Source organism: Cibotium barometz, chromosome 25 (assembly GCF_041138505.1).
Source record: "Cibotium barometz isolate CiBa-2024 chromosome 25, ASM4113850v1, whole genome shotgun sequence".
Lineage (NCBI taxonomy): Eukaryota > Viridiplantae > Streptophyta > Polypodiopsida > Cyatheales > Cibotiaceae > Cibotium > Cibotium barometz.
The window spans coordinates 12,849,265-12,874,680 of NC_141070.1; the positions used below are offsets into that span (position 1 = coordinate 12,849,265).

Here is a 25,416-nt window from a genome sequence, read left to right on the forward strand (position 1 = left end):
CAATTTCGTTCCCATTTCTCGTGTTTAGTGACTATGGTTTCTTGGGTCGTAGCCAATACAGTTTCCATTGCCGTTTCTCATTTCCCAAGTGATATTGTCACAAGAAACAGCCATTTCCACCCCTAAAAACTCGTTTCCCCATTTCCATTCCTCGACAATTTCATTCCCATTTCTCGTGTCTAGTGACTATGGTTTCTTGGGTCGGAACCAATACAATTTGTGCCTGGCTTCAACCCTACTCTCCAGTAGCTAAACGATTTGGCTAAAGTGTTCTTTAGGGCCTGTTTGGGGCTGTTGGTTTGCAGAATTGTGTGGACAACCGTGAACCTAAGAATACAGTTGGTGACTGTTTAGCCCTGGTTGGTGACCAAGGGTTTGGTTTCATTGGCAGGCACTTGGTGACTACTTTGCCCAGGTTGGTGCCCGAGGGCTTGCTTTCATTGAAGAGCAGTTGGTGACTGCTTTGCCTTGGTTGGTGACCCAGGGTTTGCTTTTTTTATTGTGTAGTTGGTGACGGCTTTACTCCAGTTGGTGACCGAGAGCTTGTATTTCTTTGTTTATCACGGATTTGAATAAATCTGTTGCTAGCAAAGGAGTGGAACTCTCGGGCACTTGCATATTGTACTGGAGAATACTATGTTGGTAATAAAGATACCTCAAGGGGGGGTGGCCCAACTTCAACCCCTAGTGTTGTGTCATGTGCAAGATTATCTTATGTGGTTTCAAGATGTATATGTGTGACAGATGTATTGATTCATGCTCATGTTGTGATGGATGTTGAATGTATGTTGTGATTTGGGCCACTGGTTACTGTATTCACGTGCCTGTCTGTGACACCACTAATGGCTGTGAACCTGCAATTGTAATGAAAAAACAAGTGTAGGGATTACTCGTGAATAGTTTAGGCCAACTACACAACCAATGCCAAAACAATTCCATCTTTGCTTTGTAAGAGCTGCAATATTCATCTCTCATTATTTGTGATTCCCCTTTCCTTTCACTTTACCAACTTGTGGTCACTCTCTAGACATTACGTGAGGACTCCAAAGGAACAACATTAATTCCTGCCAACCCTATCCTCCTGAACTTGCCTAAGATGGGTATCATCAACTTCCAATAACAAGGTAATTGGCATCCCATACCGGTTCTAGGTTATTTAAAATTACCAGAAGTTGGGTATCCTCAAATTCCAATAACAAGGTAATCAGCATCCCATACTTTCTTCTTCACTAAAAAAATATACAACCACTACTAGCTTAATTTCAGGAATTAGTATCTAATCTTACAGATGTATGAAAGAAAACAAAGTATATGATAGACATATTTAATAAAACGGAAAATTGCAAACACCAACACTCAGAATAATTATATTACAGAATACTAGGGCATAAGCGGTGTGAAACTTTGACTTATCATTATCATTCTCAACGTGGTTTAACTTTTGTTCCTTGCTCCCTGCCAACCTCTCCTTCCCTCACTTTATCCCTTCCACAAGAGTCTTTTTCTAAAAATAGCATTTGTAAATAAAAGGTCTTAAAAGTACCTTTGAGAGCAAGAATTCTGTTGTTGGGATTCATCAAAGCAGAATCTGCAGTGATAGGCCGCCGCAGAGGCTGCATGGGCATGCTCATGTCAATAATGACAACGCTATTTTGTGGAGATGTTTCACGCACACAAATGTACTTCTCTGACTCCATGGTCACATGTGTGAATGTAATAAATTGTTGATTTATGCCCAAGCTTGGCAGCTGCACAACAGCAAACGTAAGAAGTCATCGGAGTCAGCCTTAGGCCAAATTCATCCTGCAGATATGTACACAGCATTCTGAAGGTATGGCAAACAAGGCAGTGTAACAGATCCTATTCTTCTTCTGTACCAATACTCCTATCCAGGTCCTCCTCGTAAAGATAAAAATGAGTACATACTTAATCTGGATCAGAAATAACAGATCTAAAAATCCTCCATTTGCTTAAATACACATAATGCCTCAGCAGTTTGAAATAGCACCAAGTACAACTTTTTTAACGGCCCGACTATCCTCTAATTACTATGAATGCTAGCTTCAGAGATGCAATATGCACCTCTACGTGCTAAAATAAAGCCATGCCACAACCTCTAAACCTGAGACGGCGCATCCTCCTACTACAATGTGACGGCAAATAAACTACAGGATCTACGTATCGACCAAACAAAGAGGTTTAAAGATTTCTCGTCTGATAAACTTATTAGAAGACCGTATCCCAAGCGTCCGCTTCATTCAGACATGACTAGGAGATAAACGGGAAAAATACGAGAATTTAACACGTTTGGCAGGGGTTGAGATGGCGTTGGGGCGGGGAGAAAGGAAGGGCGCCGGGAGACTCACCGTGAGGAACTCTTTCATGGCGATCGGAGCGCTGGCAGCCGCCATGGCGATGGAGAGAGCACCAAGACGAAGCGCGGAAAAATGGATCCCGGAACAGCAGCGAGAGGACCGAGTACCTACCTGCGGCGCAATGTCATGGCCACGCGGAGTGCCGAAGTGCGCAGATCCGAGATCGCAGACTGCCAATGGAGCGTCTAACGGCGCAGATCAGATAAAATAGAGCTTGGGAGGAGTCTGGCTATGGCGACCCCGGAACTAACCTCTGCTTTGATGAAATTGAAGATGAAAAGTGAGAACCACAGAAATGGAGAAGACAATCTCTGCATCTCACTTTCATGTTCCTGTCATTTCATTTGCTTTCATTTGCAGCCCAGCCTTACCAACGGACACTTAATTTTTAAGAGTTTTTTTGTGTGGGAACTAGAAAAAACCAGCAAACTACATACAATGGACATCCTACATTTTACTTGTATTTATTTATATTTATATTATATAACCGCAAATTACTGTAGGGGCAAGTTGGCACGCTTCCGCTCGAAAAATTATAAGACCAAGGAACGTATCCTTCCTTGGAAGGAACTCAGTGTATTAAGTAGCAATTTGAGTTTAGTAGTGTGAGTTTAGAAATCGTGTTTTGACTTAGTATCTTGTTAGCTTGCATTTGTATGAACCACATGTGGGTGTGACTATGTAAGGCTATTCTTTTCAATCCTATAAATGCTAGTGCCAAAAAAGGATCATAGTCAACACAGCAAGCTAGTGTAGTAATGCACCTTTAGATTTGCCCATTAGAGGGTGCACGTTTCCTTCCTTGGAAAGAACTCAGCGTATTAAGTAGCAATTTGAGTTTAGTAGTATGAGTTTAGAAATTGTGTTTTAACTTAGGATCTTGTTAGCTTACATTTGCGCGAACTGCATGTGGGTGTGACTATGTAAGGCTATTATTTTCAATCCTATAAATGCTAGTACCAAAAAAAGATCATAGTCAACACAGCAAGCTAGTGTAGTAATGCACCTTTAGATTTTCTCATGAGAGGGTGAAAGTAAGGCCCCTCATCAAAGCCTTCACAGTCACTTCACCTGCGTCCACGTCGTAACACATGATTCCTTTACACTAATTGGAGAACACTTGTAAGAACAATCAAAATTTAATGGTGAATAGGATAAGAACCCTGCATTAAGAAAAAAAAAAACAAGAGGGGAGACCGTTTTAGTGTTGGTAGAGATGTCGTGACCTATATGAGACAATAGAGACATGCATGAGAGAACCATTAAGAGCAACAAAATGTTGCAATCAAAAGGTTAAGGTAAGACAGAGAAGGAACAACAAAGTGCCATGAGAGCATCAGCGATAAAACACGATAACTAGCCACACTCTAAAGCTATGAGCCAAAGGGATAGGGAGAGAGAGAGAGAGAGAGAGAGGGGGGAAGAGGTAGAAAGACATCAAAACATTTCATGTGAAGCTATAAAAATGTGTATATCTAAGCTTTATGATTAAATGGTTGTTCACTATTGTTCCATTTTTAGGTGTGCCTACACCATGTGTTTATATTTAAATGTATATATAAGCTTTATGATAGTCTTGCAATTAAATGGTTGTCCATTGTTGTTACATTAGAAGCATACCACTTATGAGCTAGGAACCCAAGTAACCAACTATAACCATGGACAAAAGGGATGCTTTAGTGCAAAAAAAAATGCATGGGATGTTTCCAATGACTCCTTATGAGAGATTCCTCAATAAATTTACATGCCTAGCAGGGAAGAAAGCTCCCAAATGTGTGGTCATTTACATCTAGAGGAGAGAAAGGGATTATCATCAATCTTTCAAGTTTTAGACTACAACAAGCCAAACTCCAAATGGATAGGGAAAGGGAGGGGGAGAGAGAGGGGGAGAGAAAGGGGAAGAGGTAGAAAAATGTAAAAACATTTCATGTGAAAGCTATAAAAATTTTATGAGAATGAATTTATGGAATATTTTATATATTCCCATGTTGTGTAATTATGGATTCTTAAAAGAATTCATGGAATATTTATATTCCCAGGTTTTTATGTTATGAATTCTCTTAGACAGGTTTAGATAGGGACGCCTTTCTAAACCCGGTACATCGTAGCTTACTTTACGCATACGTGGGTGAATCCGTACATGCGTGGAAAATATTGGTTGCATCGTCTTGTTAATATGAAATTTTATATGGATGTTTATTTTAATCGATTAATTTATTAATTGATTGGCTAGTTGATGCAAGTGCAGATCATCGGACTAGATAATGGAGCCGAGCTGGTGATGCTCAAGAAATATACTTTGAGATGACAAATTTTGAATATCAACAAATAATATTTGATTTTGTGACCGACAAGCACCATTAATTTATTTGGACACTGTTCATATTTATTGGCAATGTATATATGTTAACTGGGACATGTGAAAGCTCCCTAGTGCATATTTTATTTTTAAAGACATATGCACTTTTATAAGATTCAAGGCTCACACCTAATTTTGAAAGGAAGTCTAGCTTGCACGCACAAGAAAGCTTTTTTTGAAGCAAGCCACTTTTGAAGAACTTTTCTTGAGGAAGTCGACATTTTTGTAAAAGCATACTATTCTTGAGCCCCAAAGGCTACTCATGAAATATATTTAAGTACACCAAGAGGAAGCGTGGGCTTACTCTTGTGTGGGGGCAGACTGGACCCAATATCGAGTATTGAGTATATTGTTTGTTCTATTTATTTTCCAATATGTTATTTATTGCAATCATTTTTATGGGTTCATGTCAACCTCCCACAACAGTGGTATGATTGCAATTGAATGAAGCCGTGAAGAGCTAGTGGATAAAGAGGTGGAAAAGCTTGGCCTAAGGTTTAAAAATTCATTCAAAGCGTACAAAAGCCTAAGGTTTTTCAAGAAAGCTTGATTTTTGTCTAATGGGTAACAAAAGCCCATAATTCTATTACCTAATGGTCCATCCATTATGGGTAACAAAAACCTATAATTCTATTACCCAATGGTCCATCTAAGGTGGAAAACCACTTGTCCATTTTGAAAACCACTTCAAATCCAAAAATGGTTTTTCTATTTTCAATCCCTCTTTCCAATTAGACACAGATGGATTCCTCTCATCTTAGAGGCCCGGAAACCACCCTCAGCATCTCTTTTTTATTTAATTCATCTTCCCTTTCTCTCCAGTGATGCACGGTGACTCTCTCTTCCTAAGTTACTTTATTGAAAACGCCTGTGCATCGTGCATTATTGTCACAAAGATTTTTATTAAGCTTTACTTAGTAAAGCTTAAAGCTATTTAAACTTAGCTCTTTTTTAAAGCTTATAGAAACTTTCTTATAAAATCTCCCAACCCCATCCAAATTTTCATTTTTTTGTCTAAGCCTTATTCAGCCTTTGCAAATTTAGCCATATTTTAAAATAAATAAATAAATCTTTTTATTTCAGCATAACCCCTTTATTTACCCATAAAATCCCCTTTTCATGCCCAAAAATTTCCAAAATAGCCAGAAAGTTACATAAAAATTCCTTGAAAATTTTATGGAAATCTGCACTCAACTTGCCATTCTGATCCAATGGCACAAAAATAGGCTTACAGCCAGTCATACCATACTTGGACAACATGTCCAAGCCATACTGTCTCTGCAGTAATCCAATACCATGTGGTGACCTAATCACCTCAATGCCCAAGAAATATCTGAGCTCCCCCAGATCCTTTATCTCGAACTTCTGTCTAAGCAAGATCTTTACATCAAAGATCTCTGCATCATGGTCCCCCGTAATGATCAAGTCATCTACATAGATGACAACAAGCACAACCCCTCTATCACCATGTCTCACATACAGCGAGAAATCTGCATTGGCTACATGAAAGCCAATATTGACAAGATATTCAGAAATCTTGTCAGACCATGCTCTTGGTGCTTGTTTTTGTTGAAATTTGAGCTAAATGATGAGCTATGGTGGATCAAACACTAGAATCAACATAATTAACAAAGTGATTAGCAAGTGATTAAGACGTAATTAGTGAATAATTAGCACATAGATTAATGTAGGCATGGATACTCAAAAACCAGCAAATTCTCATTAGGGCTATGCCTCAATTTATAGAGTTTACATCAAGCATCAAATCCCATTGATTTCTCCATGATTCACTCCCTGAATATCTCCACCTCTTGCCTGATTCTCTCCACCTCTTCTCTTTTCCTTGAATATCTCCCAGAATATCTCCACACTCCTAAATTCCCTCATGCTACCCATTATTCTCTCCCAGTAGATTCTCCTAACCTTTTCACAGGTTCTTTCACAATTACATCTCCTCTTTTACAGCCTCTATCCAAGAGCTTGTTCCCACACACACCCTATTCACTTGTATATTTCAACACCTCCCCTCAAGTGAATAATCCTAGCACACCTGGACCCTGTATCAAGTTTCCCTCTTACTTGATAGCCCGCGACCAGTGCCTCAAGTCCCTAAACTCCATAGTCCTTGACACTCTCTCTCTCTATGTGTCCAAGGCTACTATAAGTGCCCGCGACCTTGACTAAAGTGCTCACACATACATCTACCACTTGGCCTACATCATCGGTGGCTCAGAGGTGGTTTTACTTTGTTGGGGCAGGTTACATTGGGTTGTGGGCTCTCTCTCTCTCTCTCTCAGAAAAGATGATCCGACTCCACTTCCCTTGGAGCCTCCATGAAGTTTGCCGATGTCGTTCCTTCTTCACTGGGTTTGCTGTAGCAGTCTCTTGCCATGTGTCCTGGCTTTCCACATTTGTGGCAAGTGAAGGTCCTCCCTCCTACTCTGCCTCTTTCTCGTCCTCGTCCTCGAGAGAATCCTCCTCGGGTGAAGAATGCTTTTTCCTCTCCTGCTGTTGAGTCGAGCTCTTTCTTCTCTTTGCCTCTGCTCTCTTGCTCTAGTAGAGCTGCTTCTATCTCGTGTATCTTCAGTTCAGGTACATTCTTTAGTGTTGCTACAATGTTTTCATAATCTCCTTTGTCCACACTCTTCAAAAGTACAGCTAATGCTTCATCATCTTCTACCTTTTTGCCAATAGCTGCCAGCTGTTGCTTAATACTTTTATATTTGTTCAAGTGTGTGATTAAGGGTTCACTTTCCTTCATGTCCAATTTATAGAATTGCATTAATAGATTTATCTTGAAATTTTTTGCTTGCGTACCAAATAATTTATTGAGTTCATCCCATGCATCTTTTGCCCACTGTATCCCTGTGATATGATGAATGATCTCATCATTTAAACTGAGTGCAATAAGCCCCAATGCTTTTTCATTCCTACTCTTCCACTCATTTTTCCCTCTCTCTGGGCATTCATCTCTCCCTTCAACTAATCCCCACAGATTTTTCCTCATCAGCAAATACATGGTTTTTGTTTGCCATGTATAAAACTGTTCTCCATTAAATTTGGCTATTTCCTGTGCTGAATTCATGGTGATGTGAAGGGGGTCTTACCTCTTGATCCAAATTCAAGATTCAAGGGCAGTGTCTACCCTTTTACAACTCAATCTGGTGTTTAATAGATGATTACAACAATTTTATCAGCATAAAATCACCAGAAATTACATTAAATTGAGAGTAACCAATTTGTACGGGATGGTTGGAGTATCAAACCAACTCCGATTTGCAATCTGAAGCTTTAGGGATCTGTATCAGATACCTAGTGGTTAATTTGAACCCTCAATTGCACCAAAGTACAGTGATTAGCACTGATTAATCACTGATTAGCAAATTAATGCTCTGGTTTGTGTGCAGAAAACAGAGTATGCGGGGAGCTCAGATCTGGTGCCTTCCACTTCAAATGAGCTCAAATGCTTTCAAAGGCATCAATCGCAATGAGTCTAGTAGAGGATTAAGCCAAGAAACACAAGATTTGACCAAATAATGAAAGCTTAATCTCTGTTTTACCAAAGTCACCTGCAGATTTGATGAAGAGCTTGGATCTCTCTGTAGACTTGATGAAATTGATTTCTGTCTTCACCAGCTTGTAGAGCATGCTTGATTACCCCTTGGGCTAAGAGGAATTGAAGCAATTTGACTTGAGCAAGTAGTAATGGCAAAAACTGCAGAGAAAAAAGGTGCCTGCAAAAAACGCGAAATCTCCTGATTCCTCCGGCGGTTTGCTGCGCCGTTTCGATGGGCTGGTAGCCAGGGGTGTTGGCTAGCTTAAGCTAGAAGCTTGTGACCTAATGTGATGTGTGCTAAGTGCTAGAGACCCTCCACTGGCTGGGGGTGAAGGGGAAGAGTGAAAACTCACTAAAAAACTTGATTTTTTGCTAATTATCTACTAATCCTGATTAATTCACTAATGGGCTCATAAATCTGGTTGATTCTAGGCATGGCTCTGATACCATGTTGAAATTTGAGCTAAATGATGAGCTATGGTGGATCAAACACTAGAATCAACATAATTAACAAAGTGATTAGCAAGTGATTAAGACGTAATTAGTGAATAATTAGCACATAGATTAATGTAGGCATGGATACTCAAAAACCAGCAAATTCTCATTAGGGCTATGCCTCAATTTATAGAGTTTACATCAAGCATCAAATCCCATTGATTTCTCCATGATTCACTCCCTGAATATCTCCACCTCTTGCCTGATTCTCTCCACCTCTTCTCTTTTCCCTGAATATCTCCCAGAATATCTCCACACTCCTAAATTCCCTCATGCTACCCATTATTCTCTCCCAGTAGATTCTCCTAACCTTTTCTCAGGTTCTTTCACAATTACATCTCCTCTTTTACAGCCTCTATCCAAGAGCTTGTTCCCACACACACCCTATTCACTTGTATATTTCAACAGTTTTAAGCCATACAAGGCTTTCTTCAACCTGCAAACATGCTCGGGGTGACTCACATCCTCATAATCAGGTGGCTGTAACATATACACCTCTTCTTGCAAATCCCCATGCAAGAATGCATTCTTTACATCCATCTGATGTAAAGACCATTGCTTTGACGCAGCCACCACTGCTATCACAACTCTCACTGTTGCCATCTTGGCAACTAGGCTGAAAGTTTCCTCATAATCAATGCCATATGTCTGCGCATATCCTTTGGCTACCAATCTAGCCTTGTACTTGTTTATGCTTCCATCACTGTTATGTTTTACTTTGTACACCCACTTGCATCCAATGGCTTTCTTGCCTTCAGGCAACTGCACTAAATCCCAAGTCTCATTTCCATATAGTGCATCCATCTCCTCATCCATAGCTTTCTCCCAACACACTTTTGCAACAGCCTCATTAATGTATGTGGGCTCTACGACCTGCACAACCTTTGCCATATATGCATAGTGATGTGCCACATAACCATCATAGGTAAACCTCTACACAGGGTTTTTCACTCTCCCAGATCTTCGCAGCTTTTCATTCATGGCTTCCATAACCTTCTTTACACCAGGTGTTCTCATAGCTGGGATCCCAAGCTCCTCATCAAGACTCATATCAGAGCCACTAGACTCTCCATCAACATGAGAATGCCCTGCATAAATGTCAGGCATACCAAGGAGCTCAACCACTTTCTCTTTTCCTTTACATGATGTACTAATCACATTTGCAGGACTGGTATTATGATGCAGCTTGCCACTCCATGGTCTATCAACAGACCCACTAGATGAGGACTCTCCTGATCCACTCAAAGACTGTGATTGCTGACCTGCATTCTGTGCAACCACACTTCCACTCACATCAGCCCCAACAGCTTCTTTTTCAGCAGCATACCAGCTGCTCATCTCATCAAAGACAACATCCCTGCTTACCCTCAACTCACGGGTAGCAGGGTTATAACACCTGTATCCCTTTTGCTCAAGGGAATATCCAATAAACACACATTTTTCAGCTTTTGGATCCAGCTTAGTTCTCAGCTCATCTGGCACATGTACATATGCAATGCATCCAAAGACTTTCAAATGAGAAATCAGGTTTTCTGCCAGTAAATCTCTCCTCTGGAGTTACATCATGTATGGCTGCAGTTGGAGTCCTGTTCATGATGTATACTGCTGTAGAAACAGCCTCAGCCCAATAGCTATGCGGCATATTCTTCTCTTCCATCAATGCTCACGCAATCTCAGCAATGTGCTTGTTTTTCCGCTCAGCAACTCCATTTTGCTGCGGAGTGTATCTGCATGTAAACTGTCTCCGAATACCATTCTTCTTCAAAAATTTAGAGAACTCATTGGAGAAGTACTCTGCCCCTCCATCTGACCTTAGGCACTTTACATATTTCCCTGTTTGCTTTTTAACCAAAACTCTAAAATTCTGAAAGTGAGTGAACACCTCACTTTTCTCCTTCATGAAATATACCACACTTTTCCTTGTGTGATCATCAATGAATGTCACATAATAATACCTGCAGCCTCCCATAGACATGGTCTTCGTATAACCCCATACATTTGAATGCACAACATCTAGTACATTTCTGCTCACATATCTGTTACGTGGAAATACATGCTTTGTTTGCTTTCCAAATTGGCATGCTTTACATATTCTCTGCATACCTTCCACTTTAAACTTTGGCAGCCCTGTCACAATTCCTTTAGTCTGCATAGACTTCATTCTCTGCACATTCACATGTCCAATTCTTTTATGCCAAATGTCTGTGTCTGCAACAATTCCTGAACCATTTGCAAACATCGCAGCACTCATTTCAAGCATGTCTACATTCAACGTAAACATTCTGCCCACTCTGTTGCCTTTTGCAACCAACCTGCACTTGTCTTTAAAGTCTTCAACATAACAACCATCAGGGTTAAACCGAGCCTGCAAACCCTGCTCAATCATCTGGCTAACTGAAACCAGATTCTTTGTTATGTTCGGAACGTGAAGTAATCTGCAAGGTACTTCACTCTACCATCCTGCATAGACAATGGCACATCTCCGACATGGGCAATTGGATGAGCAGTGTCATCCCCTGTTTCCACAAAACCTGGTCTTTCAAGGTTTTTCATCTCCTTGAACCACTCCCCATGACTTGTCATGTGGTTCGAAGCACCTGAATCCACATACCATACATCATCTTTTTGTGCTGCTTCAACATTTCAGACATGGCATTCACGACATGCTGCATAACAAACAACCTTTCATTATCCTCATTGTTTCTGCTTGAGGATGCATAGTTGTTCTGCTGCACTTTCCCATTTTGCATGTCAGCCTGCTTCTTATAACATTCTGCCTGCACATGTCCAGGCTTACCACAATAAAAGCATTCACGTGCATCATTATATTGCCTTTGCCAATTTCCACGGCCTCTTTGACTCCCCTGCCTCTGAATTTGCCTCTTCCACCTATGTGTTGTTGATGTTGTTGTTGTGTATTCTGGGATTGTTGTTGTTGCTGCTGCTGGCCATAATTCTGATTACCTGTTCGGCCACCTCCTTGACCGCGTCCACGGCCTTCTCTACCTCGTCCTCTTCCTGAACTTGTGTAGAAGGCCTGTTGCTCTGAATTGTTTTTATTTTGTGAAGACTGTTGGTCTTCACCCAAGCTCTTCTCTTCTATAATCAGCATAGACACCAAATCTGTAAAGTTGGGAATGTTTTCCCGACCCCTACATGTTACAAGTGCAACCAACCAGGCCACTTTGCTACTCGATGTTGGAAGAATCTTAGACACAACTGCTCAACTACACAACATTGAAGACGTGCCCAATGATGATGGTGATTACACTCTAGATTGGTTTGAATACACACTACATGACAATGGTAATCCCAAACAAAGTGATATGCCAGGTAACACTATTTTATTCTATTCTTTGCTTAAGATGAAGGGTAAAATCAATGATCATGATATTATTGTGTTACATGATGATGATAGTACGCATGATTTTATTTCAAAACGTGTTGTTAAAAAGTTACAATTAGAAACATACCCATCACTTTATAAGGTTAAATATGTATTCCAAGGCACATGTTACAGTGGTACCAAGGAATTTAGGTAGCTAGAAATTGTCATTAGTCCTTATAAAGAGAAAAGGGATTTCTTAATTTCACCATTGCACACTAGTGATATAGTTTTGGGTATACATTTCCGTCATCAATTCAACTCTCAAATTGATTATGACACATACACGATGTGGATCACACACTAAAATGAAACTTTAACACTTCAAAGTAATGCCACAAATGAACTTTTTCCACTACTATCACACATACAAGCTAAACATGCTTTACATAAATGAGACAGGGACTCTATGATACATGTAAATAAAATAGAAGCAACTGACCATACTTTATCACCTAGCCAATAACTCTTTTTAGATCAGTTCAAAGACTCTTTTGTTGATGATCTACCCCCCAGATCTACCAGATCGCGGGCTCTCGAGGGACCAGATTATCCACTTGATCTAGGGAGGAGAGGTGGAGGGGCACGACTTCTTCTACTATTATGGTCCACCTGATGAGGGGGCCTAGCCCTCATGAGTACCTATATGGCATGACATGCTTCTCATGATGTACTTTTATAGCATGCTGCATAGCTTTTTGATTTTCATTTCAGTTTCAGTTCTAGTTTCACACATTTCAGTTTCATTATGCTAGTGCATCGACTTATGTATTCATGTATGTTCGACATGTGTCTCAGGGACCTCCTTCAAAGACAATAATAAAATTTCATTTCATTTTCTCTCTCTCATGAAATAATTAAACCATTTAAGGAAAACAATAAGAGAACTAACACTCCTTGTAGACGTTTGCCTGTCACATTCTATCTTGGCTCCCTGTATACAAGTACAGGCCTGCAACTTGCAACCACTGTATCTCTCTAGTTTTTCGTCAGAATATAGTTGAGTTGGTACTTAACATTATGGGAATAGGCCTGGTCTATAATTATTAGCGGGCCATTTTGCTAAATTCAACCGTATGCAAAAATCAACCTACTTTCTGGGGATCCTTATCATAAATATGCTATTTTTATCCATAAATTTAGTTTCTTTATATTTCTCTAATTGTTTAGAGATATTCATATACTCTCATATTTAACTATAAATTTTATTGAATAAATATAATTAAATTCTCAAGAAAGTTCACTCATATAACATTAGAAAAGTGCACACATCTTGAAAATTTTAAGAATCCATGATTACACAACATGGGTATATATCAAATATTCCATGAATTCATCCTCATAACATGCCCTTGGGGTTACAAGCAACTATTCTTAGCTGTCACAAAATCATCAATAATAATCATGGGCTAGAATCCCTATAAGATGCAATCAAGAAAGGTAGGCGGTGAGGTAACCATTGAAAATCTTTGATTGGGTGGCCTTTATATTTGACCAAATATCTATAATAAACATTACCTTTTCTTGTGGTTGTTTTCACATGGTCCAAAATAATCTCTGGTTCTATGATTTCAGAATCTTCATCTAATATAGATGGGTCATTATATACTGGATAGGCAAGAAGAGGACCTCTAAATGGTTTTAGGAGACTAATGTGAAAAGAGTTATAAATATGCCAATGTGACGAAATATCTAGATGATAGGCATTGTCATTTATTTTGGTCAGAACTTTGAATGGGCCATAAAATCTAGGGGCTAATTTAATTGTAGGGTGTTTGTCGACACTTTTAAGTCTTCTTTTTTCAACACCAAGCCATACATGATCACCTTGGTTGAAAGAAAATGGCTTGCATTTATTGTTTGCTTAGATAGTATATTTTGTTTAAGATTCAGCTATAGCCTCGTGTGCTTGTTGCAATATACGGGTGTGATATCTAGTGAAAACATCAGGCGGTAGAAACAATGTGTGAAAATCAAGAAGCAAGTATCGATAATTTCTTAGCATAGACTACTTCAAAAGGAGCTTTTCCTGTAGCTGAGTGTGGTGTATTGTTGTATGCAAATTGTAGAGTAAATGAAGATGTTGATCCCAATTTGTTGGTGTGAAAATTGTGTAAGACCTCAATAAATCTAAGATAGTACTATTAGTAGCTTTAGCCTGGCCGTTACTTTCAAGATGGAAAGCAAAGGTAAAATCAATTTTGGATCCTAGGTTTGAAAATACAGCAATCCAAGAATGATTACAAAATCTAGAGTCACGGTCAAATACAATAACTTTAGGTAGACCATGGTGTGTGAAAACATGTTTGATAAAAAGATGTGCAGCTTGTGAAGCAGTCAATGTCTTTTTTCACATGTAGTGAAATATACTTGTTTACTATATCTATTAACAATAGTCCAAAGCATATCATTTCGTGCAGAAGTAACAAGTAAACTAGCAATGAAATCCATAGATATTTCTTGCCCAAGGACTTTCTAGAATAGGCAAAGGCATAAGTAAGCCATGCTGTTTTCCATGATGTCGCTTAACTCGTTGTTGTGGTAAATAAGACATTCAGAAACAAAATTAGAAACATCATTCTTTACGTTAAGCAATAAAAATCATTGAGCACAGCTTTGAGAGTAAATGATTCCTCTATGGCCAATATAGGGTAAATTATGCAATTCTTCCAAGATAAGTTGTTGAAATGGAAAAGTTATGCATAAATGCTTCTCAAAGAAAAGAAATCCATCATGATATGAATAATTATCAATAGGCAAGTAATTGTTAGAGTTTAATTTTAACCATACATGATAAAAATCAGGATCATTCTCATAAGTATCACACATAACATCAATAGAATGCATATCAAGAATAGAAATGTTTGTAATTGAAGGACGTCTACTTAGTGCATCAACTCTACCACATTTTCTTTTCCTGGTTGATATTGAATAAGAGGATGAAAACTTTAAATAAATGATGCACATTTAATGTGATGGTCATATATCAATGGTTGGGTGAGTAGATGTCATATACTCTACTGGTTTGTTTCAATGAGAAATTCAGAGCCCATTAAATAATGTTTCCATGTACGAAGTGTATGAACAATAGCAAGTAGTTCTTTGTATTTAGTTTTGGATGGTTTAATTTTTTGACTTTCATATACAAGGGGATGACCATCCTACATGAGGACTGCACCAATACCAGATCTAATAACATTAGTGACAACAAGGAAGAAAGGTCTCAAAAAATCAGGTAATTGAAGTACAGGGCTATGTGTAAGAATATGCTTAAGCATATCGAAGGATTTTTGTTAAGATTCTCCCAATAGAAAACAATTTGTTTTCCAAGAAGGAAGGTCAAAGGTAATGCAATCAAAGAAAAATTACAAATAAATTTTATATAATAACTACACAACCCTAGAATGTTGCCATATATATAGGCAGTGATGTGTGTGAACACACTTAGGACTGCTGGGGCACTTTTTCCCTCTTTAGGAGGTTTTTTCCCCCGGCTTGTATGTACGCCCATCATTCTAGGGCTAACTTATCTTTTGTACATTGACACAATCTAATACATTGTGTGTTGTGTGCATTCTTGCTTCTTCTTCTCCAAGCTTTGTGTGCTTTCTTGCAACCCTAATTCCAACAATTGGTATCAGAGCAGGCATCAGCTCCTAGGGCTACGCTGCTAGCACCCTCGGACTCACGTTCTCCGATTGAGGTGAGCTTTCACGAGCGCTTACAGGTCCCTATACTCTGCAAATCAGTCCACAGGGCTTTGCGTTCTCAAAAATTGCATCTGAGGTCGTTTCGGGCTCCGTTTTTGCATACAAGTTCTACACAGGTGTTTTCGTCATTTTGTGCAAAAATTTTGACAGTGCAGTTTTCTGCAAAACAGGCATACGTATTCTATTGTGAACCGTGCTACATAGCACAAGTTGTTTTTTGTTCAATCTTTGCTTCATTACAAGTAGCTTTTGCATCAGTTTCAGTCAGTGGCCATGGCTGATAACAACAATGATGTATTTCGCATGTTGTTTTTGCTGATGACAAATTGGATGGAGATAGCAACTACCCACTTTGGGCATACATGATGCAGCATGTTTTGGTTGCAAAAGGAGTGTGGAACATTGTGCAGGGTATGGATGTACGTCCAGGTTCTGTGGATGTAGAATCTGTTGAGGATGTTGCAGGTTCTAGCAACTCTACTATTGCTGCTGTTTCCCACTGCTGAACAAGCTCATTGGGATGGTAAAGATGCGCAAGCTCATACCTTGATTGCACTTTCTATCGAACGTAACATCACCCCACATATTCGTTCAGCTAAAACAACAAAACAAGCTTGGGATATTCTAGGTGGTTTCTATGCAGGTCGTAACGAGGCAAAAATCTCTTACCTGCGTAAAGAGCTAGAATCGAAAATTATGTAGGAAGATGATGACATGAATGTTTTTCTTGCTGAGATTAAAGATCTCAAGGAACAGTTGATTTCTGTAGGTGATATTATTCCTGATCGTTCTCTTGTGCAGACTGTTCTTGATGCTTTACCTGAGTCATATTAGACTTTTGCTTCCACGTGGAGACTTGTTTACTGAGGACAGACCTGATGTTGTCAAGTATGATAATTTAGTCAATAAGCTCTTGCAAGAAGCGCAGTCTAGGCAAAACAGGGCTAGGCGCAACGTGCAGTTGATCAGGCATTTGTTGCTGCCCAGAAGAGAAGAAGTGGTAAGGCAGTCCCTTCCATTGTTTTTATCTCCTATTAATAGGTCTGCAACTTCTTCTCTTTCCACAGGTAGCAACAATAGGTCTGAGAAGGCTCTTGATAAAGGCAAGAAAAAGATCAGGTGCGACTATTGTAAAGCAACTGATCATGTCGTTAAGAATTGCCCTAAGCTAAAGGCTAAAGAAGCAAAGAAGAAAGAGTCAAATGCAGCCACAATAGCGGATGCTTCTATAAATGCAGATTCTGCAAATGTTGTGCAGGATATAGAATGGGCGTTTAGCGTGTATTGCCAGTATGACCCATCTATACATGATGCATGTTTGGCAGTTTCTGTTGACTCTGATGTATGGTATTTTGACAGTGGTGCTACGAAGCACATTACCTCGCATCGTGATATGTTCACTCGTCTTGAGGCTGTCCCTAATGGGAATACTGTCACATGTGCAGGGCATTGGTAAAATTATGCTTACTGCTGCAAATGGCAGCGCTTTCACACTTTCAGATGCTTTGTATGTGCTAGGGATAAAGAAGAATCTATTGTCTGTCTCTGCGCCTGCTAGACTTGGACTTGTAGTCAAATTTGTGGATGACAGATGTACTGTTCATGATTTGACTTCTGGTGATATGATTATTGTATCTGGCACCTTGTTTCGTGGGCTATATAGGCTCAATTCTTATGACAAGTGTGTGGAAGATTCAGCAAATGCAGTTTCTAGGATGAAAAGGCAATTTCAGATGCAAAACTATGGCATGCTCGTTTTGGTCATCTGAACTTTGCTAGTTTGCTGCCTTTGCAGAAATTTGATATGGTTGCTTCATTGCCCCCTCTTGAGGCACCATTGAAACATGTTTGTAAAGGCTGTATTTTGGACAAAATGCAACGTTTTGCGTTTCCAAAGGATGGTTCTGCGCGGGCCACTCACAAATTGCAACTTGTACATAGTGATGTATGTGGGCCTATGCAAACTCCGTCATTTGGTAAACACTTGTACTTCGTGACTTTCATTGATGATTACTCAAGGCATGCATGGGTATATCCACTAAAGGCAAAGTCCGAAGTGTTTTTGTGCTTCAAACAGTTTTTACTTATGGTTGAAAATGTACCCAATTGTACTATGGGCACCCTCCGTTCTGATCGAGGGGGAGAGTACGTCTAAAGAGTTTGATGCATTTCTGGCTAGTCGTGGGATAAAACACCAATGTACAATGCCGTATATCCCTCAGCAAAATGGTATTGCTGAGAGGAAAAACAAGTCACTTATGGAGATAGCACGATGTATGGTCAAGAGCCAAGCTTTGCCACATGCGTTTTGGCTTGAGGCTGTCATGTGTGCTGCATATATACTCAACAGGTGTCCCACTAAGGCCTTGCAGTCTGTTACTCCATACGAAGCTTGGCATGGCAAGAAGCCTTCTATTGGTCACTTACGTGTCTTTGGTTGCTTGGCCTATGCTTTAGTACCTGTGCAACAACGTAGAAAATTGGATGATAAGGCTGTCAAATGCATTTTTGTTGGTTACAGTGCTGAGAGCAAGGGTTACAGATTGTATCATCCGCAGTCAAAGCGTATCTTGATTAGTCGAGATGTTGTTTTTATGGAAGATGCTGTGCAGCCTTTGTTATCATAAGTTGAAATGAAAGCCAAATGGCAGTGTTGATCGCTATAAGGCTAGACTTGTTGTTACAAAGGGTTATGCTCAAGAAAAGGGCATTGATTTTGAGGCGACAATGGAGGGTCCCTCCCGAGGTGTCTCTGTCTGAATGCCCGTAATGTCCTCTGGCATCGTGAGACTAGTCTCCTGTAGTGGCCTCTATGTAGGTGCTCTATGCGTCTCTGCTCAATCATCTCATATGTACATCCTTGTGGGTACAACAGTGGTCTTTGTAGCCATGTCGGGTCCGGAATCTGTGGATCCTCCCTGTGAGTCTCAGTGTGGTCTGGTGGGCTATCTAGCTCCTCGGTCTCTCGCGCATCGTGAGTCTAGTGGCCCTGCATCTGTCTAAGTCTCTCGTCTCTGAAGTGAAAGCCTCTATGACGAATAGAGCTAGGCATCTTTGATCCTCATAGTCAATGACCCTGGAAATAGAGCCAAAGCCATCTCTAAAGAGATAGTGAAACCTCCCCCGGATCTCATAGTACCCTGGGCATTTGCATAAGAAGTGCTCCTTTGTCTCAACCTCACCCATGTCACATATGGAGCATGTTCGGTCCTGTCTGCTGACTCTCCTGCCTCTCCTCATCCGCCTCAATCTCCAATATGTGGGACGAAACTCTAAGCTGTCCAAGAGACATCTTGAGTGCATACAAGAGATGTATCCCCATGTACCCTGGAGGCTCAATGAAACCCTCATCCGAGATCCTGAGAAAATGACTGTGGTATGCAACCATCTTCACAGGCAAACGTGTGGGGAGGATCCATGTACGGAATGTGTAGAGCTGGAGCAGGTCCGCACAAATGACCTGGCTGATCTGGTATCGTGATAAGTGAGGAGCGTCGGGACTGTATCTGAATGGTGGAAGCCTGTCTAGGTCTAGGCGAAGCGAGTGAAACCATGTCAGAGTCTATGGAACCAGCATCTATGAGTACCTGCATCTGCTAGAGCCTGGGATGAAGTCAAAGCAAGCCATGGAAGCCGGGTGCGACCCTCTACTGTGTCTCCAAATCTGAGCATCCGCTGGAGGTATATGATAGTCTGGAAGGTTGTATCGAGGACCAATGGTGAGGCTCCAAACTCTGCCAGTAAAATGTGGTGGGGTACCGAAGGCTTGGCTCTGATGAGCCTCGAAAACAGTAGAAATTGTACCCTCTCGATCGCTCTCCAGTCGTCCAATCCGAGGTCGCAGGCCCAGAAAGGACTCCCATACATGGTGGCAGGTAGCACTAATGTGTCGAACAAGAGGGACTTCGTGTTCGGGTGCCGGAAATGAGACTGATGACACTATCTCTCAAGATGCGCCAGTGAAGCATATCCTCTTCGCATCCTGTCTCGAGCTGCTGGTATCATAGTGAAGGAAGGCCCTGTGAAGACCACCCCCAGGTACGTGTAACATCTGACCAGCTCAACCTGCTCTCCTCCAAACACGAATCCCTCATGTCTCTGGAATTCTGAATAAGAGGTGTTAAAGATCATGACCTTGGTCTTCCCAAGGTTAACATTCAACTCCCTCTCATGGCAGAATCTATGAAGAGCGTCTAGGTGCATCTGAAGTCCCTGTGTAGTGGACGAGATCAAGACCATGTCATCGGCATAAAGAAGAATCGGAATAAGAGCTCCTACCAACATTGATCCCTCCCCCCCCACATGTAAGTCTCTAGCTCGTCAATGCATAACCTGAATAAGCAACACATGCTAAAGTTACACGACAGCACATAAGCATTAAATCCAACACTTAGTTCCAACCATCCCTAATTTCATATCTCCTACACATGGAATATTCAGAATCACCCAAGTGCCATGCTTCGAACATAGGGTAATTAGGCATCCCCAATTAAAAGAAGGATGGATGAACAAATCGTGACATCCCTCTTGCCCGGGATAGCAACTGTACTCAGCTGCATCATATCAACTGGCCCATGTTTGAAAGTAAGATTGGGTGAGGTTGGGATAGGTGGGACAAAACCGTTCAGGTATCCATTTAAAAATTGACAAATAGAGTATAACTGTTCTGGAAGAGAATGCTTATCTTATTGTAAAAATAAAAGAAAATTTAAATGATGTGAATGGTTGGTTAAATAAAGTCAACACATACCTCCATTGTTGTGTTGTGATTGAAATTATTTGTCAAAACAATTTAACACTCCAAAAGATGTGAATTGTTATGCTTTCTTTGGATAGGGAATATAAAGTTCTTGAAGATAATTTGTGAGAAACTTAACATCATAACAATGAAAGATAAATTGATTATGGATACAAGATAATAGATACTAACCTTGAGTGTTGAAAAGTTATCTGAGAGGATGTGAGATTATAAATAAACAATAAATAGAAATGACTTTTCAATACATTGAAAGTTCAAATACAAATACAAATATGAATGACTAGCAACAATTTTAACAATCTTGATTAATAAAATAAAAACTTGAATTTAACTATTTAATAATAACTCACTCTTATGAATGAAAAATAACAAAGCTCAAGACATAAAAGAAAGATAGATCAAATTAAACTGAACAAAATAAACTTGTACAAAATGTAAGTCATAATTTCATTGAGATTTGTATAAATACCTTTATAAGATATTTATAGCAAGAATCTCTCAAATTTGAGGAAAGCAATCCTTAGGTTTGAAATGCCTCAAATCAACAAGTCTAAATATATGTACTTACCTTAATGTCAAAGGAGATGATGATGAAAAGATTAATTTCTATTTGAAGTTGAAATAAACTTGAATAATAAATATGAAACTTGGCAATCATAAGATTGAGTTAAGAGTAGGAAGGTAGCACCTTACATAGATTCGATTGCAATGATGTTCTACAAAATAGCAAAAGCACTATAGTTCAATTATTAATAGGTTAGTCCATAACCCACATCTTTGATTTTCTTTCCCTAAGCATGTGAAAAGATCTTGTACTTGGCATGTAGCTCTCATACCACTATTACAAGATCTTTTCTCCAAGTACAAGATTTCAACAAATTTTATAAATTACTTTAAATAAGTTAACTACAAGTTAATACATCAACCTTAGAAGAAGAATTAAATGAAAAACTTAAAGGCCCATAAGCACACCTCACAAAGTTCGGAAGCCATTTCAAACGACAATCTCTTGCACTTGCTTGTGAATAAACTTGATTTTAAGCCACTCATGGATAGATTAGATATCATTAACCATACCTTGAATTTAATCAACACCATGAAGAAGCCATTGAGGGTAGAATTGGTGGGTTCATGAGGGTAAGCAACCTATGCATGAAGCTCATTATGATGGTCACAAAGGAGGTAAATAAGCTATACAAGAGGCTTCCATGAAGGCTCCTTCATATAGGTTTATGATGGATGCTAGGAGACCCCTCATAAATTGAGGCCTTCTCCATTTTAGCTCGCTACTTCTCGAGTGAATAGCAAACCACCACAAGCTTCATTAAAGCCTATGGATCCATGCTAAGGGGATGCCAAGAGGGTACCATCTTATCCAGAAGAAAATTATCCCATCATGGTAGATGAGGAGATGCATTGGGATGAGGATGGGGTCGATCATGATTTGGAGCACATGTCTTTTGCACAAAGACAAGTGGAAGTTCATGATAGTTGGATTTACCTTCATTCATCAAGAAAGAGTATAAAGACTGTTTAATTTACCAACTCCTACATGCAATCACAAAAAAATAAGCCATATCATGATGACATTGATGTATCACACACACTATGCACATGATAATAATACACATGCACATGATGATACGTATGATGATAGTGATATATGTGCACATGATGACATGGACACATATGCACATGATGACATGGACACATATGCACGTGATGATGGTGTTGTGTGTGAGTTAGATCATGTGGACGTGATCTTGAGGGCAGGCATGTCATTAAACATTACGAGTGATGATATTTCTATGTCTACCTACATTCTTAGGGATCATGGGGATGTATTAGTTGATCATGAGGGTCTTTTAGATGATCATAGGCATTCAACTAGTGATACATCTATTGTTGCTCATGAGATTGATGATACTTCACATATTCTTTAGCATATGATAGACCATGAGGAGCATAGACTTGAGTTCCTGGTCTAAGATGTGTTGGGCTACCCCTCTGGAGATTTCACATTTGGAGATAGTCCTCATATAATCACTACTTCTAGTTATCATATCTTACTTGGTAGTGTTAATGTTAGGATAGTTCATGTATTTGAGCACCTAAGCATAATACATGAGAGTAGTGATGAGTGTGTTGAGGTGAGACCTTGCAGGAGAGGTAGATTTATACACATGGATCTAGAGTGTTTTACTTTTAATTTAGAGATCTTTTTAGATCTAGTATTGATAGAGATCGACTTATGGGATATAGGTTATCTAGGAGGACCATTGATGGAGATAGATCCTACCTATGAGGATGACCTTAGTGACCTTGAGGATACCATGATTAGTGATGTGGTTGATGATGCTAGTTATCTTTCATGTGTGGATACCTTGTCGGTATTCAGTGATGATTATGATGATCATACTTCTATTTGGGAGGATCGTTATATACACAAGGGATTGTACACATGAGAATATGATGCATGGTTTGGATCATGCTTGTACACTTATTAATGCAACTGGGTCATGCCTTGGATTTTTTGAGTGATGCTACATGGGACGATGGCTTGGATTCACATTTGATCTTGCATGATCCTAGCTTTGAGTCATATTCCTATGGCTTCCATGACTATCTACGTGATCCTATTTTCTTTGGAGCTGGGACATTTATCTTTGGGTGCATCATATGTCATTTGAGATATATGTTAGATGATTACGTGACATATCAGTGAGATGCACATATGACAGATCTTGGGTTGGCCTATACGCTGGCTCTTTTATACAAGGATCATTCAGCATTTTAGCTATGGGATATGATTTCATATGGTGGATACCTGGATGTCGGCTTTAGACTATTGTCTTGCGAGAGGAGGGGCCTATGATCTTTCCCTCGGACTCGAGCTTTGTTTTCGATCCAAGAGCTATTGCTACATTAGTTTCAGGGATCCACAATGCATACCACGACTATCCATTTGATCATGGTGGATACACGGCTAGCTTCAACATTGACATTAGTTTCTTTATCTTCCATTTGATCTAGGCGGATGGAGAGCCATTTCTTGGGAGTTTGCATGGATTAATTTTCTCTTTGATCCAAGTGGTTTTCTTGGTTAGCTTTATCATTGACAGGAGTCCATCATCCTTTCCATTTGATCCTAGGGGCTTTGCGACTTTGGCAATTCATGTTCAGGATATCTACCTGCTCTCTCTGACCTCGACATTGACACAATGATTGTGGGAGATTTTGGCTTCTATATGTAGCCTTTTGTATATGTATATGTTTTGCACACGACCACTCTTTGATTTTGAGGACAAAACCATTATAGGAGGGGATGGTTTGTAATGAAGTAGTAACTTCGCTAGTTAAAACTAGGGATTATGGTCATGGGGCTCAAGTATAAAAGGGGGATCATGGGTCACTATTGTATCTTTTGGACATCTTTTGACATTTGATTACTTGGACTCTTGGAGCCTTTTGGCTTTCATACTTTGGCTTATGGAAGGCTATTTCCATCCTCTTGAGAGGTTAACGTACTTAGGCATCATGGCTTTTGTATGAGATTATCTCCTTAATACATGTAATTAATCCATGGTGATTTTTCATACCTTAGCTTCTTAATCTTGCATTAGAGATTCTTCACTACTTCATTAGTTAGAATTAGGGATTATGGTCATGGGCTCATTATAAAAGGGGGCTCCTGGGTCACTATTGTATCTTTTGAACATATTTTGACATTTGATCACTTAGACTCTTAGAGTCTTTTGGCTTTCATACTTTGGCTTATGGAAGGCTATTTTCACCCTCTTGATGAGAGGTTAGCTCACTTAGGCATCATGGTTCTATGAGATTATCTCCTTAATACATACATTAATCCATGGTGATTTCTCATATCTTAGCTTCTTAATCTTGTTTAATCTTACATTAGTGATTCTTCACTACAAATCTTCTCGTCTTGATAAAGATGTTGTGCTAGAGGAGATTGAGCTAGAGGGTTCGGTGCTGTAGTTCGAGGCAAGAGAGTGGTTGGGGAGGGATGGCGAGGTTGGGTAGGTCAATAGTTACATCCATCAGGTTGTCCACCTTTCACTTAGTTTGCAAAGGTTACCTACTTTAATGGTGGCGTGCACCAAGAAGAGTGCCGCATCCACTTACTCCTTTTATTATGCCATGAAATCGATTATGTGCCCAACAATATTGTGGATCATGGAAGAGAAAGCAATGAGAAAATTTGGAAGAGGTGGCCCTGAGAGTTTAGTATGGTCTGGGGGGGGAGAAGCTCTCAATAGAGGTGAGATTTCCATCTTGGATCCACCTATGAGTTTTAGTAATATTTTGGGCTTCTTGTGCACTAGAGAATATGTTATTCCTTATACTACCTCAGCGATAGACATAAATGTGTGGGAGGGGCCACTAAAGTATGCTAACTCTTCTGGGTCCTAGTGGCTAGCACTTGTGCTTGTTGCCTGTTGTGTGGGGGTATCCATCATGCTCCTTTCTAAAAAGTTGGTAAATGTGATTGTCTCTTGATCCAACCTCTGTTTCTTGGGGTTAGGAGAGTCGACAAAAGGGAGGGCGCTACTAGGAAGGAGGCCTGCTCTCTCGAGGTGGTGTTAGCTACTAGTTCTATCCCTAAGACTTTGAGGGGGATATGCTTTTCATCCTAATAGACCGAGAGGTTTGAACTTTGTTCCTGCAGAACCCGATCAATTCAATCAGGCAATGCCACCTAATATTCGATTGTCTGATAGCATCAGCCTCGAAATTGATCTAAGAATCATTGAAA

At 39.8% G+C, this 25,416-nt stretch overlaps 1 protein-coding gene across 1 annotated transcript in view; it reads right to left on the reverse strand.

Moving 5' to 3' along the window:
• LOC147624254 (clathrin heavy chain 1-like) overlaps positions 1-2,672 on the reverse strand; it is a 66,802-nt gene extending 64,130 nt beyond the window's left edge. The window contains exons 1-2 of the mRNA XM_086819219.1: positions 2,367-2,672; positions 1,544-1,748 (exon numbers count right to left, since the gene is read on the reverse strand). Of these exons, the coding sequence (XP_086675345.1) occupies positions 1,544-1,748; positions 2,367-2,411 (250 nt within the window). The 5' untranslated portion in view covers positions 2,412-2,672. The remainder of the gene's footprint in view (positions 1-1,543; positions 1,749-2,366) is intronic.
• Between the last annotated feature and the right edge of the window lie 22,744 nt (positions 2,673-25,416).